Source organism: Galleria mellonella, unplaced genomic scaffold (assembly GCF_026898425.1).
Source record: "Galleria mellonella isolate WM207_F2 unplaced genomic scaffold, CSIRO_AGI_GalMel_v1 utg132, whole genome shotgun sequence".
NCBI classification, from domain to species: domain Eukaryota; kingdom Metazoa; phylum Arthropoda; class Insecta; order Lepidoptera; family Pyralidae; genus Galleria; species Galleria mellonella.
In genome coordinates, this window is record NW_026441989.1 from 2,978,181 (window position 1) to 2,993,897 (window position 15,717).

Sequence of the window (15,717 nt, forward strand, 5' to 3'; positions counted from 1 at the left end):
ACTGGTTATTTGATTAGTTTACTACCAGATGTTCCTTAATAGCGGTGGTCAATCTTCGAGTCTTGACAGTCACATACATACTAATAGTAACGGAATTAAATGAAAAAAATCTGATCAAATAACCAGTGATATGGACGTCCGCAAATTAACAGCTAATTCAGTAAAATATCTTATTTTTCACTTCAAATTGTATTTACTTAGGTAAACACAAAAATGTAAGTTGTAACTGTGGTATTTATCCATACTTAATAAAATAGCCCATAAATCCATTTAAATAGTGATTATTATTCACTATTTAAATGGTTTTATGGGCTATTTAATAATATAAAAATATTGCTTAGTTTGTATCCTTATTTTTTATAATTAATATTGTATAGAATAAAATTTACAATAAAACTTTTTTATTATTTATTTAATTAAAAATTATCTCAACTGCCTTAGAATTGTTTTTATATTTATCTTAAAAAATGAAACACTTCCTAAATAAAATATTAAAATAATATGAATACCGTGCTATAAAATTTGTATGTATGCCTTAGTCCTAAGACCACATTCGTGCTCTCCTTATCATCCTAAAATTTGTCTGATAGAGAATGTTGTTATATAGGTATATACTTAATGTACTAAAGAATAATTGAATAAAATGAAGATAAAAAAAAGTAGAGGCCTCCGCAATTATTTTGTTGCGAAAAATTAATAAAGCTGTGACTGTCAGTACAGGCAACTAAGCAAAATGGCATTTCGCCGCGCCCAGCACACGGCCAACCGGCGACAGCGGCGCGGCGAGGAGATCTGCAAATTCCGTCCACGCACTTTCACTGGCTGAAAATAGGCTCCGCTGCAATTGTTTACATCTTAATGCGCCTTTTATGTCGCTTCTAGATATATCCGGCTGATATGACGGTCGTTGACTCCTTTTCTAATTGAACTTAACGTGTGCATTATTCAATTGTCAACGTTACGTAACAGTAGCTCAGTACTCTTTTAAGCAGTTAGCTTTAATGTCCACACGATGAATAATATTTTCAAATTGCCTTTTTTTGACCGTAAGAGAGTTTATGTGAACGAAATAATTACTAACATCAAGAAAGCGTGAACTCATTACATTCGGGCATGTGAAACGTTAATGAACTTGATTAATAAATTCTGTATAATTTTGTAATCGCTGGTCATTCATAATAGATATTTGAAGATTTCGAAAAGAGGAAATTCACAACACAGGAAGCATCTTATGAATTGCAATTGATTTTGCATTATAATTAGGATTTTTTCAATAAGTATCTATACCTTAATTTTAACAATGAAACAAAAGGCTTTATTAGGAAAATATTATAGATTTTTTTTTTGGCAAAATAAAATGAGACCAGTAGAATTATAAACTACTATTCAACCTTGTTTTACAGCTTGACTGTAGCTGTAAGGTCGGATAGGGCTAGCCTTTCCTTGACTGTCGTAGAAATTGACAAGCTGCTTCACCGTACCAGGCCCAGGAGTTGAGATTGGCTTTGAAGCCGGCGTAGGGTTGACTGGTACAGGCGTGATTTGTCCGGTAGATTTCGATGGAGCGGGGGCAGGAGATGGTGGTTTTGTCGTCGCAGAAGGAACAGCCGGCTTGACAGTTGTTTGTACTGGAGTATTTGTACCACCTGGTTGAGCCGGTAATGTCTGAACTGGGGTTTTAGCCGGTGGAGCAGCTGGTCCACTAGGTGGCGCTGCTGGCTGTGGTTTAGCAGCTGGTCTTACTCCGCCGCCGCCTTCCATGTTGATAAAAGCAATGTTGGCATTTTTATCAACTGGTGGATATGTTTTTCGACCTGTAAATGGATTACAACAGAATATATGGTATTACTTTCATTATAGTTTTACATTTAGCTAACTAAAAATAAAAAAATGATCGAAATATAACTATTTACTAAAACATTATAGACAGTATCTCTTGAGATGATGCTAGAACTCTAACAAGACATCGAAATCTGTCCAGGCATTTAGAAAATATGTTGGAATAAAGACACCAAATCTATTTATATTTCATTATATATAATAGTAGTAATTTCATCTATATAATGAATATTATAGTTTTATTAATATTATTACAAATGTAATTACTTTTTTGATCCAAAACCTACGTTAACAAACATTAACAGCACCATTGATATCGTTTGTTTGGTACATAATGATACCCGTGGTGCCACTTATCACTAGTCCTGAGAACTATCCAGTAATATCATCCATATATCTTAATAAACTCATATTTTTGTAGACATGACATTTAGAAATCAAATAATCCCTATTAATTTGTCAATCCCTTCTTAAACTGGCAACCCTAAGACATCGTTGTTAACATTAGACATTACAATGAAAATTCTCTGATATCGATTACTGCTTGTAATAACGTAATATCAAAACAAGAAAGCATGAATCTGCAACTACTCATTTAGTTTAGAGAAATTACAAATTATTACTTAAGTAATGTACTTTATGTAAGTTTACCTTAGATTATATGGATAGTTTCGAATTTAAAAAACGGGTCAACTTTCGTCAGCTAATTGTCAAACGAGTCAGCTATCGTTATTTTATCAGTGTTCTATATACTTACACAAACAATGTATCTTGATGTATTATTTAATAAATAAAATAGGTGTTTACTCATTAAAAAGATGCAGAAATTATAAAACAAAATAAATATAAAAGTTATAAAAGAATCTCATAACTATTTATCACGCAAAATTGTATGAAAAAGTTGATCAGCTTTTCTCGAAGCATTTGTACGGAGACACTCTATCTGTATAATCTAAAGTTTATGCGTATGATATGTCAAAAAAATAAGATATATGCACATACATCTTATTTTGATGACATCTGTATATGTATCTATATGTACGTTTGCACAGAGTAAGATAGTGCTTAGAGACCTAATTATGTCTCTATTTGATTTTAATGTCCTTTACTCTATTTTTAAGATTTATTTAATAGAAATTGATAAAACTAAAGATTTGTGGTGAGTATACTATAACATACGAAAGTAATGTAACATAGCTACTAGAATAAATTTAAAGTAATAAATATATGAATACTCACTTTGCACATAGCAGAACACAAACAACAAAATAAATAAACCGGCCTTCATTTTGTCCTCAACCAGCTAATTTCTGAGCCCAGGCGCACGATACTTGCTGCCTCTTTATACTGACAGCTTATTGTAGGTAAATGTAATTCAACAAATTATTTGAACGCTGATGTTAGGAACAAGTTATTCGGCAGGGTCAAGTAAGCAACGTAGCAAGGAACATAACGTTCATTCGTTTCGTTCGATGCGACTACTGGACAGACAGTGTCGCATATTGTTAAAACTATTTTAGACATAACCGCGACAGCGTTGGAGTGAGTAGGTTTTCAATTCGAGTTGACTTACATTAGATAATAAAGTATTCGACGTCTAAGCAAAGCTATTATAAATACTAATAGAGTTTTATTCTTAACCTAAAAAAATGTTTTATCTAATTACATTGGTCTAATTAAAATAAAACTATGAACCTGTCTTAAAATCAGCTATATTTACTCTGTCTTATAAACTCTTATATATAGATATAAAAAGAATACTCAAAGTAGAACAAGACCTAATAAATAAATAACTTTGAAATATAAGTATGAATATTACGATATGGACAAGCAATATAAATTTTTATTCTTAATTCCATCGCTGTAGGAAGATAATAGTAAATACTTTATACATAAATCTGACAAATAAATAAAAAAATAATAATATTTGTTTGCAAGAAAATATCGAAGTCAGTATCATAATATGGTATAGATATTATTTATCCTGAAAGAGTAACAAATATATAGATATATTTTTCACTTTTCCAGGACATTCAGTAGGTATATGTTGAAGTGCTGCAAAAGTTCTAGTGCGAATAACTTGTAATAAAACCATAAGGTTTTATTATAAGGATGGTATAAAGCAGCTACGTGTCCAGCATGGTAATTATTAATGAATAAATATCCTCTCGTTATAATCACCCTCACTTTACTCATCTCCATAATAGTACTATCATTACATTTAGTGTTCGCTAGTAGAACCTTTTCCATGGCTTACTAATATAAAATAACTTTGAAAACAAAACTCTTCGCAACATTCATCTCTAGTACATATTAGGTAGGATATTTTCATAATACGCGACGCGTGGTGACCTCTGTTGGCGTGACCTCATAACGATAACTTCGTGTTTCTCAGTATAGATTAACAGGTTCTTTTTAATGTTTATCACAATTTATTTACTTCAGATATTATATATGAGATGTTTTTTTAAAGACAAAGATTTTATGTTATGTTGAAAATATAAGCATTTATTCTACTGGAAAGTATAACATAATTTGTCAGATGAAATAGTCGCCTATGGACATCACAGAAGACATACAATATTTCCCAATTTTTTTAATATGTATAGATGGAATGGTAACGCTGCCTATGTTGTCGGTATATACTAGCGGGGCACCAGTGAAGGGGACGGGTGAGTATGAAGGCAGATCAGTTGGCCCACAGTGACCAATTCAACAAGAATTAACCGCGTAGAGATCGACCTGATAGGATATTGCTAATTATTCAATTTTTATACCTCATTACTAATACTCCCTTCCTCCCCCTACTAATAATTGTTGGGATACCATGCATGCATGCATGCATGGATAATATGCTGGGTTACGTTAGTAATGTAATGTAGCGACTCTCTCGTATATATCTTGTCAGGTCCACCTCTGCGTAATCCTCCCTGGAAATCACTGCTGTAAATTTTTAAAAAATTCGTCACAAAAGCGTATACCAGTAACATAGGTGGAATTACCATTCGATTTTTATCACAGAAAAAATAAACACGGAGAGTTCATCGTTAATTTATTTCTAATAAAATAAAATAGAGAATAAAAAAATCTATCCTCAATCTTTTTTCAGATCATTGTTAACTACTTCGGTTACACTGTTCGTAGAGATTCTTAAAACCTGGAACGTCTGCAATAACAGATGGATTAGAGAGCGCAAAAGCTTAGAGGCCGAACACTAAAAATTATCTACCACAATCTCCTAGGCTAACCGTAACAGATGACGGCGAAAGATTGACAATCTACGACTAAATCACGACCCTCAGTAATGAGTGAATAATTTACAATAAAATAAAAATAAGCTTTATATAAATAGACTTGTTTACAAGTATTTTTAATTCGTCGTTTTTTATGATTCTACCGCTGTGTATGTAGGAGAAGAAACCGCAAAAGACTCAAAAATTACTTTTTTTAACAAATTTATGCACCAAATTACTAAATAAGAAGAATTTTATCTTTCTTCTCTAGATACAATAAAGCACGTATCTTTTGCTACTTTAAAAAAAAAAAACTAGTTAAGATAACAGTAGATATTGACTGCGTTGAAGAATCAAAATAACTAAACTATTAGAAAATAACAGTATGTTTCCAGATAGAGCAGAATTGTATATGTTCTGATACTTCTGGTATCAATGGTGTTATGTAAAACCATCAAATGTAGTTATTGAAACTTAATTTGTTTTATATAGAATTAGTCTTCCATTTTTAAAAAACTGAACGTTCAAGTTTTATACTTCAGGAATCTTCTTTAGTAGAATATAATCGAAATCTTCTATCTTGTGTCTTACAATATATTTATGATGTGTCTTACAATAGATATATGAAAGAGAAGAAAGAATGAAAGAAAAATATTTAGTGCTTCACTTAACTGTACATTATAATAATAAAACTAAAAATAAACAAGAAGAAGAGCATTCAAATGCTAATGTAGTAGTGGTAAGAAATGCAATGGATACATTATTAAAAGTTCTGCATTTTGTCTTTAAGATAAAGGTATATTTCATACGTATTTCTATGCTGTATGGTCCCGGCATATAAGGGGCTACCACTTTCTTTCCCGTAGGTGCTGTAAGAGCCGACTATGGGAACTTAATGGTCGGGGCATGGGTAATAGCTTACCTCTTAAAACATCACCAAAGACTATTATTATTGAAAGAAGGCCTTTTTCAGGCAGAAAAACCTTTGACACCGCGACCTTACCATGATTTTTGGTGCTCGCCCTTTTTTAAAATTCGCTGTTAGATCCTATCAATGATAGAAATTTTAAGACGTTTTCGTAGCGATGTTTTTTAGCTCCTCCGGATATAAAATGTGTTTTCTAAAGGAAATATATCATGTATGTATAAATGGATTACAGTCACAAATTAAAAGTAATTTTCTGAAAACCCCTTAATCAGAGCTTTTGAGTAATTTAAACCAATCGCCTAACTGCGGTTGCCAAACCGCCGGCCAAGCGTGACAACTACTAGCAAGGCCCCCCAATAGGAGGTAGTCTATTTTAACAGAGGAGATTAACGGCTGATATTATAACGGTATTTAAAACGTCTCAAATTGTGGAAACAAAATACCAACTTTTACGTACATATCTGAAATAAGCCAATTTACGATTCGCTGGTTTATGCGTGGGATGTCATTTTATTGCAGTATAACACATGCAAATAATATTAAAGTGGAGCGTTGTCTATTGTCATTATCATTCGTTAGCGTCCAATTACCAGCTGTAAACAACAGTTGCATCTTATATTAAGGATGCCATTCATTTAATAAATACTTTCGAGTTTATATAATATCCAAATAAAGTAAAACTAAGACAATGGTTTATTAGTAGTATTAATATATCATTATTGATATACCTACATATTAAAACTTTTCTTTGATACATGTATTCATCTTTTAAAAAAACAATATAACTGAAAATGGAGCAGATTATAATTATGAAGAAAAATAATTAATCAAAGGAAACACTTAAGCCATAAGTAATGTAGGTAGTATATATTTACATTTATTTTTATAGCACTAAGATACAGGTAAGGACATAACAACAATGGGAAACAAGCATATATCCCATTTGATGGGAAATAGTCACTGTAGCCTATGGAAGCCTGCGACACTACATAACTAAAAATACTTAATAGGCAGTTACATTGTATGTTACTTCGATATTCTGTATTTCACATATCACATAGACCAGTACTTTTCCTATTAGTTATCAATATCTCAAGTAAATATATTCATTTTGCTCATTTTTGCCTGCAGTTAAAGTTAATAAGCCACGAGTAACAATGTCTTCATTAGATTCAATCAGATAATTACTACTTAGACATATCCACTTGAAATAGCGATCATTTTGTTCCTCTATAAAGAATGTGCTCTTTGAACGATGCATAAAACATGACATGAAGTAAAATACGATTTTCCCGCTGCGCCTGCGCACGCAACAGTAACATTGCAGATGCGCGCTCGCCTGCGACCGATACTGCCGATAAAATGTCTCTTTTCAGCGACTTTCTTTTATTTGTATCCTATCTAATAAAAAACCGTCATAAATAATTATCAAGCCTGTTGTTTGTTTACGAGTATTTGTTACTTACCTTAATATCTCTCTACCTGATTTTAAATATTTGATAGAAATTCATAAGTTTATATGACACAATTCTGAAGTCCATTGACATCGGCTATAAGTTTTTTATCACTAACCAGTTTTATAAACATTATAACTGTATCTTCGTTTGATATTTTGGAGAGATTTTTATGTACTAAAAATGGCAATAATTTATTCCATGGTATGTACCTATATCTTCTTTTTTATGCGACTGGAAAAACAACCTACTATGGAATACACTGTGACATCCATGGTGCCCATAATAAATAAATATGATCACAACTGTAATCCCTAATAAGGTAGATAACATTAATTAACTATTGCCGATTTATGGAATACGCCATTTTTTTTGCCAAGTATATTATAAATATATATTAATTTATAACGCTTGACTGAGCAACACAGTAGTGTACATGACAAACAATACAATTATTTAACTACATGGTTTGCTTTTTCTATGCAATTTAGAACGCTAAACAAGCTTAAGGCCCACCTGATGGTAAGTGCTAACCGTCGCCTATAGACGTGGATATTACTATGGACATATAACATGGAGTATACTGTGTCGCCTATGATACTCTTCATAACTTACTATTCCTGAAGACAAAGGTATTATGCCTCTGCACATGTTATTTCTGCTATACACGTCATGAAATAGTCGATAGATCAATCAATTATAGTGATCGCTTAAATTATACATAATAATACACTACAACATGCATGGATGATAACATAGTAGACGATCATTAATTTTTATACAGTAAAATATCCATCGTTGTAAATCAAAAAAGGAACATGGAATTTAGTTATTCATTCAGGGTAACCATCACAAAAAACTTGGATTGCAGATTGAATGGTAATTCAGTGAGATACTCGGGTACCGTATGTACTTATGCTTGGGCAAGCTGACGTCATTCGGAGGTCGAGCAGCGCGATTTAGTCGGCGCGGGCACAGATCACTAGTGCGCCGTGTTCCTATCAGAGTCAACGTATTAAAACATAGTTTAGGATGAAAATCATATTTATTTTCCTGTTATGTTTAGTGGCATGTCGTGCTGATGACATTGCTCACGCGGCAGGACAAATCTTCAACAGTATCCTGCCGAACCTTATTACTAACTCCGTAACAGGACAGCAAGGAAACACGGGAGCTAACACTTTACAGCAAATCGGTACAGTAGTGGGTGGTGTTGTCGATTACGCAAAGAAGAAGAGCTACGAGGATTTGTTGAAGCAAGTGCAGGACTCCACTACCGACGATGACCTGCTACGGCTCAGTGAGGAGATGTTCAATGGGGATGTCAACAACGCATTCAACTACATTGAAGTGAATCTGCAAGGCAAAACTAGTGCTATGACCAAGAACGATCAGGCACAGAATAAGTAAGTGGAACTACTCATAAATTCATTACTAGCTTTTACCCGCGACTTCGTCCGCGTGATCAGGATATATTTGTTGACCAGGTTCAAGTATAGCCTATGTCTTTCTCTATCTTATATATATGTAAGTGTATAAATATATATTATATACAACTTACATTTTCACAGTGATTTATTTAGCAGTTAATGCGCTAATAGTTAACAAACAAACTCACTTTCAGATTTATAATTACGAGTAATATTATAAATCTGAACTTACTAATGTAAGGATGATATCATTCTGTTCTCGTAGGGCACCCGATCGACTCGGTACCTGATTACGCAAGTCTATATGTATATATACTGTATTTACTTGTTTGCCATATCTTAATAATAACAAGTAGTTATTTATTTACTTAGAAACATTTATATTTTAATCCAGAATCACTTAGCTACTACTTGTTACTTCAAACTAATTAAATATTAATCCAAATTGTTGGCTTATTGTTTTTACTTAAAATAAGTTAGATAAGATATCTACCCAGTCTAATATTTTATTTTGGATTTTAACAATAAATACTATCAAATTAATATAAATAGAGTTAGATAAACAGGTAGCTTTATGCTGAGATTCAATCTTTGGATGTCTGGACAGTAGTCAAACATTGTTCAACTGATCCATCGCTATTTTACTATACTATCAGACTATCGCAGCATAAACAGTAGTTATGGTTGCTACTATTATACGCAGCAGGCTGGTATACATTTGTATTGGTAGACATAATTACACAGTGACATAAATTCGATGATTGCTGATCATTAACATTAACCTAAACAAATTGTTTGCAAGTCGCTATCAACAACACTCTCTGCCAATAAATATTGGACATTCAATCAATGTTTAATTACGTACAAATACTTCTTATTTACATTTGTTTTACGTGAAGTTCATTGAATTCTCAGTGATATTTGAGTACATGACTAAAATTGAGGAAATATTACACTTTACTGAAAGATACAGAGGTCATGTGTGGATCACCTTGTGTTCTTAAGATTACTGTATATAAATAAAAAAACAACAATATTCCTAAACAAAACAGCGTGGCTCTATATTATGGCAATAACTAAGTATAATAATTAACATAATATACAGTATTATCTTAGCTGCTCATCAAGCCGTGCCCACATGAGACATAGTATCATAGGCGTCACAGTATATTTTTTGAAATCATGATGCTATTCATGTTTACAGACAACTGTTATCACTGTCCATGAGATGATCCTGATGGCTTGTTTGTTATATTGAGTTGTATAAAAAACAAATATACTACGCCGCAAATAAACAATGACATCATAATCATGACAAATTAACTATTTCACTAGAATAATATTGTGATTTTAAAATAAATTAAATAATACAAATTAAGAAAGTAATTCTATTACACACGCGTAACATACACATAAAAAAACATATGATTTTAAAACCTTCCTTTCCCAAGCCGCTTAAAATTTTTTAATCATAAGTACTATTGCAATGTATAAGAAAAATATTTTTTAAACTACCAACAATATGAAACTAAACGTAACTACATATATTCCTATTAAATATGCAAATTACAGAGGTCTACTCGAATAGAAAGCAAGTGTATCCAGCGGCATTGCTCATGCATTTATGATTATATGGAATGACAATTATAGATTTCTCTTGTGCCTCGAAGTTTTGGCAAAAATTTAAACTAGTTATATAACAATCGTTATTGAAGAAATGTCTTGTAAAATCCGTCTGATTGTTACGTTGTCATTGTCCTATACTACACTTCAATAAGCATGTACAACACAAATATATAAACCATTTTAAAACATATTATGTTCTATAATATAAAGGAACTTACAATCATATAATTTGAAATAAGTATATTTGACCATAAAATAAATAGGTATTAGAAGAAACTTTGTGCAAAAGTTGTCTGCATAAATATTTACTTCTATTTTCTTGGCATTTCAGCCGCTTTTTTTTATCTAAATAAAAGTGCGAAAAATAAAGAAATAGCTAAGATTAAAATATTTTAATTGATTTCAAATTTAGCATAATATTAAAATTGAACCCTTCAAACTCAAATAAGATGGTGTAGATACCTAGTAAAAATGCCTATTTCCATCTTTTGAATGAAACTTGGAAGTCGATAGTCTTATACTGATTAAAAAGTATTAACAATAATTTAAATTTATAATTTGTTACAGTCTCTTGAATGTTCCCGACGCCGTATGGAATGGTCCAACAATCAAACCTTTTGTGGCACTTTTTGACAATTACCACAAAAACGTGATCAGGCCCGAATTCGTTACACCTAATGTGAGTTGATTTAAGTATATTTTAAACTAAAATAAATTGGAATAAAATATGTTCCTTGGTTAATAGTTTTCGATTTGATCCCAGGGATTCAATTCATAGTACCAACTACCTAATACATAAAAATAAACTAATATGAGAGAACTGTGAATATAGTATGATAGAACTAACAGAAAACAGGTTTGAAACACCTAATTAAATCAGATAAATATCTGTAATAGAAAATGAAAACATTCTTCAATTTGTAATAAACAAAATTTTTGTTAAAAAAATACTTAAATCATGATACATCAGTATGAAACCAAAACACATCATTGCTTAACTAACTTAATGGCCTTCCCCTAATGGAGAGCTTTAAAAATAGTTACCACGCTAGGCAGGCGCTTTGAGAACCGCAAGTTATTAGGTAATGTTTTAAGAGGGATGCTGCTGCCCATTCTTCCACGAGTAAGTTTCCTTAGGCCCCTTTTACGACATCCCCGGAAAAGGGTAGTTCTATACCAGGACCACACGGCAAACAAGGAAGTAATCCTTAATAAATACAAAATTAGCAAAATCGGTTCAGAACTGATAATAATAAACTATAGCTAAGTATATCTTGTAAACCATTATTTAAGCTAATTGTAATGTTTTGCAGGAAGAATCAGAGCAGACTACCTTCATAAATACCATATTGGCGACCGGCCCTATTAGAAGTCTAATGGCCTTCTTAGTCAATAAAGGTAAATGCAATAGATACATATCGACACTATTGTAATAGATAAATAAACAAATTATGAAATGAAATTGGCCCGCTATTAAAAAATTACTCATCATAATTTTTTATACATCCAAAATATTTTGCGAATGCCTTATCTCACTTGCACTTTAAATTTAAGTTCTTAAAGGTGCTTTGAATACAGCATATAATACCTACCTATTTATAATATGTATGGAGTATAAACTGTAAATTCCAAATTTAGATTACACATTAGTCACAATATAATTATGAATAATACAATTTAAAGTTGTGTTACACAAAAAAACCGCCTTTGACAATACTACTGCACCGATTTTGACAAAATTTCTATGGAATCAATATGTAAATATCTTTTCAGATAAGAAAAAAAGTTATCTAAATCATTTTTAATAACTGACGAAGTTATGCGATAACAAACAAAAAAATACAACCGAATTGAGAACCTCTTTCTTTTTAAAATCGGTTAAAAAGTTAATAAAATAGGTCGTGGTGCATGAACATGAAGATTTGATTGTTCTGTATTTATGATAATATTTATAAAACGACGACAACGACCAGTACCATGAACATATTAAAATACACTGTGGCGCTTAGTATATACCTATATATCTCATGCGATGCTATTTCTGAGAACTCAGATATTGTACTGTAAAAACTTTATTGTATATAATTAATGTATATTATTATAGGATATTATTATTCTTCAGTATCTTGTAATTCACTTCCATTTCAGTGAACTCCCTTCAAACCAAAACACAACCATAAAAACAACTATTTGTCACCAGAGACACAAATGGGACAGAGATGCCTATGCATAACACGTTTGTAGTTTCCCTCTGATATTTATATTCTTATTTTTATTGAATTAGGTCTGACGCAGTTGAACGAATACAACGAGCAAGTGGAACTGCTGAGGAAAATCTGGTTCACCAAGTATGCCCGTCACTGGACCGGAATATGTAAATGCAGCTGTGCGTTTGAGAACATATTTATGGCTGAACTGAAGTCGGATCAGGTTTTGGGTAAGAATTAAGATTTCTTTGTAAATTTTTGGTACCGGTATACCTACATACGGTGTCAATGAATAATGTTAATAGGTACATACAAAGACTAGTTATATTCCGCTACTTTGACAGTGTAAATCATTATAAGTATAGTGTACCTATCCTATATATTGAGATGTAATCTATCTGTTTATCAAATTTTATTCACATCCATTACGTAATTTAAATAGTATTAAACATCCTTCCATACATTCTCACAAATTTCGCGATTACTATTATAGTAGAATTGTGCAATGAACAGAAATCAAATCGTAAATTCTGATACCAACCGCCAATACTTTAAGAGCGTTCATATCAACGTTTAACAAAGCATAATAACGTCAGATTTATCTGTCATTATTAATTATAAATAGCGCTGATAACGACCTAAACGCACATAATTAACCAAAAAAAAAACGTAAATTAAAAATCGCACTATTATAAATGTCATCCTTACATACTTGAATCTAAATAGTACGCTGAGATTGTGGAATAAGCTCCCTGTATGGGATTCTTCAAGAATTAAAATTTAATTTAAAATAAAAAAAAAAGTATTATTAAAATATACTAAAAAATTAACTATAATAAGTTAATTATTAAAGTTTTCTTCAGAGTCGCCAACGTGCACGTGACATTCCTAGTGTTGCAGCCGTCCATAAGCTACAATAAGCGTTTACCATCAGACGGACTGTATGCTTGTTTGCTAACTGTGTGGTATAAAAAATGTGAAAAACTGTAGATGTTTAAGCTTAAACTGATTTGAATGAAATTTTGTACACGAGTATTTTCTATTTTAACACATATGATACTATATATAGGTACGCGTGCAATGCCGCAGGGTACAACTAGTTAATATATAATTCCGACGTGGTCACACTTCGATATAAACGTTCTTAAATCAATTTTAAATTTCCATTATCCATTAGATATCTATTTGTATACTTATATAAAAATCGAAATCAATAACATCTTTTTTAAATACTGTTAGTATTTTGATTAAAAATTTGGTTGTTTTTGACCTTTGTTTCACTACAATGGCAGTATATATTTAATAAAATACTGTCTTAAACGAATGCTAATGATTTCAACTATTTGTCATACTTAGTTCATTAAAATAAGCACGTACATTACTGTTTAGGTCTACACAGCTGGCTGTTCTTCGCAAAACGTGAGTTGGATCACAAAGCCAACTATCTCGGATATATAGACAAGCTTGATCTCTCTGGCGTAAGTAAATATTTTTATTCAGATGATTCATTAAATACTTGTAGTTTAGATACGTTACATTGTGTCGATACATGTCATTCTGCATAAATCTAGTGACAATCTAATAGTCTTTAGTACCTATGTTCAAGTACTTTGTATAAATTTCAGACTATAAATAAAGGATGGACATTGCTCGGCTTACATTTTTATCCATCGTAAACGCACTTTTGTCTGTGCAATCTACGCAGCAGAATACTAAAAATTTTGTCTTCTATAGACGAATGTTTGTAATTCGTAATGTTACTGTTCTCATCTATTATATGTCAGAACAGAGGGAACTATAATTTTGAAGTTTAATGCCCCTCTTGTTAGCAATATATTTAATTAGGACAGCCTCCTTTTGGTCTTCCTTGTCGTGTTCAATACTAGAATGCATCATAATGGGCCTACTGACAAAACTTCGTCCTTATTATACCACCATATACTTCGCTTCAAATTGGCCGAATTCCCAATTACTAATACAAAAAAATGCAAGGTACTTAATTCATCCCAAATTGTTGTTATATTGAGTTTGTGAATCATTATCATATCAGCCTTTAACTGTCCCCTGCTAAACATAAACCTCAGTTCTTGCCACGCTTGACAAGCGGGCCAATCGCTGCTGCCCATCCTTCACTCTCCTTACTTAGCCGCCTCTTACAGCACCCACGGGAAAGGAAGGGGTGGCCTATTATATGACGTAAATCTTAATTTACATCAAATCTACACTTTCCAGAAAGGGCTGATATTAAAGCAACACTCGATCTTAAGTGAAACAAAGGACGCCCCCGAGGTGACCATGTTCGTGGGTATGTCACCGGAGCTCGAGACGGCGTTGTACACTTTATGTTTCATGGCGCGGCCCGACCGCCCGTGTAAGCTACGCTACAATAACGTCAACTTCGTCATACAAACCAAGACTATAAGGTCGGATAACCTGCCACTGATCGATACAGGATACCCGATGTTCTAATAATTACGTAATTTATATTTAATTATTATTAATATTATCGATCCATTGACTATGGACCCGTTTATAAGAAAACTGCATTCGGATATTAATTAAATATAGGCAAAGACAAAAGAATAAAAGTTTGATTTTTACAGCTCATGTAACACAGATCTTTACTCCTACAGTTCTGCGTTATACTAAATAACACATTTACTAATACATATAATTTATTTTAACAACAATTATAGATGTTCTAGATAGACTTTACTGATTACTTTAGCAATCTATCTATTTTTATTACGTCCGAGTTGAAGTTTTGCAAAAGCGCGGTATCAATACAGCTAGGGATATTGAAACTCCCGTTCTACGCTTGATTTTGTAAGCACTTTTTTTTTTAAAAACATTTTCAATGTCATCGGATCGAAGTAAATTTTATTGTGTTAATAAATTAAATGTGTATTTTTGGTGTTTTCATTACAGGTATGAATTTGTAAATATTTATTACAATAAATATATTAAAGATCTGTTTCTTGACTCATTTAAAATGTTATG

At 32.0% G+C, this 15,717-nt stretch overlaps 2 protein-coding genes and 1 long non-coding RNA gene across 3 annotated transcripts; 2 read left to right on the forward strand and 1 right to left on the reverse strand.

Annotated features, from left to right (window-relative positions):
* Nucleotides 1-391: 391 nt before the first annotated feature.
* Nucleotides 392-3,330, reverse strand: LOC113518173 (uncharacterized). The gene is made up of 2 exons (XM_026902959.3): nucleotides 3,079-3,330; nucleotides 392-1,814 (listed from the first exon to the last, which is right to left on the reverse strand). The coding sequence occupies exons 1-2, from the start codon at nucleotides 3,125-3,127 to the stop codon at nucleotides 1,387-1,389; spliced, it is 477 nt and encodes a 158-aa protein (XP_026758760.2). The 5' UTR covers nucleotides 3,128-3,330; the 3' UTR covers nucleotides 392-1,386.
* Nucleotides 2,887-5,152, forward strand: LOC128202496 (uncharacterized). Its single transcript, XR_008253815.1, has 3 exons — nucleotides 2,887-2,998; nucleotides 3,868-3,981; nucleotides 4,949-5,152. It is a non-coding gene; the product is annotated as an uncharacterized LOC128202496 (long non-coding RNA).
* Nucleotides 5,153-8,406: 3,254 nt separating this feature from the next.
* Nucleotides 8,407-15,689, forward strand: LOC113518102 (endoribonuclease CG2145-like). Its single transcript, XM_026902870.3, has 6 exons — nucleotides 8,407-8,860; nucleotides 11,078-11,189; nucleotides 11,824-11,908; nucleotides 12,795-12,947; nucleotides 14,107-14,195; nucleotides 14,950-15,689. Exons 1-6 carry the CDS (start codon nucleotides 8,487-8,489, stop codon nucleotides 15,184-15,186), a joined length of 1,050 nt encoding a protein of 349 aa, XP_026758671.2. The 5' UTR covers nucleotides 8,407-8,486; the 3' UTR covers nucleotides 15,187-15,689.
* The last annotated feature ends 28 nt before the right edge of the window (nucleotides 15,690-15,717 follow it).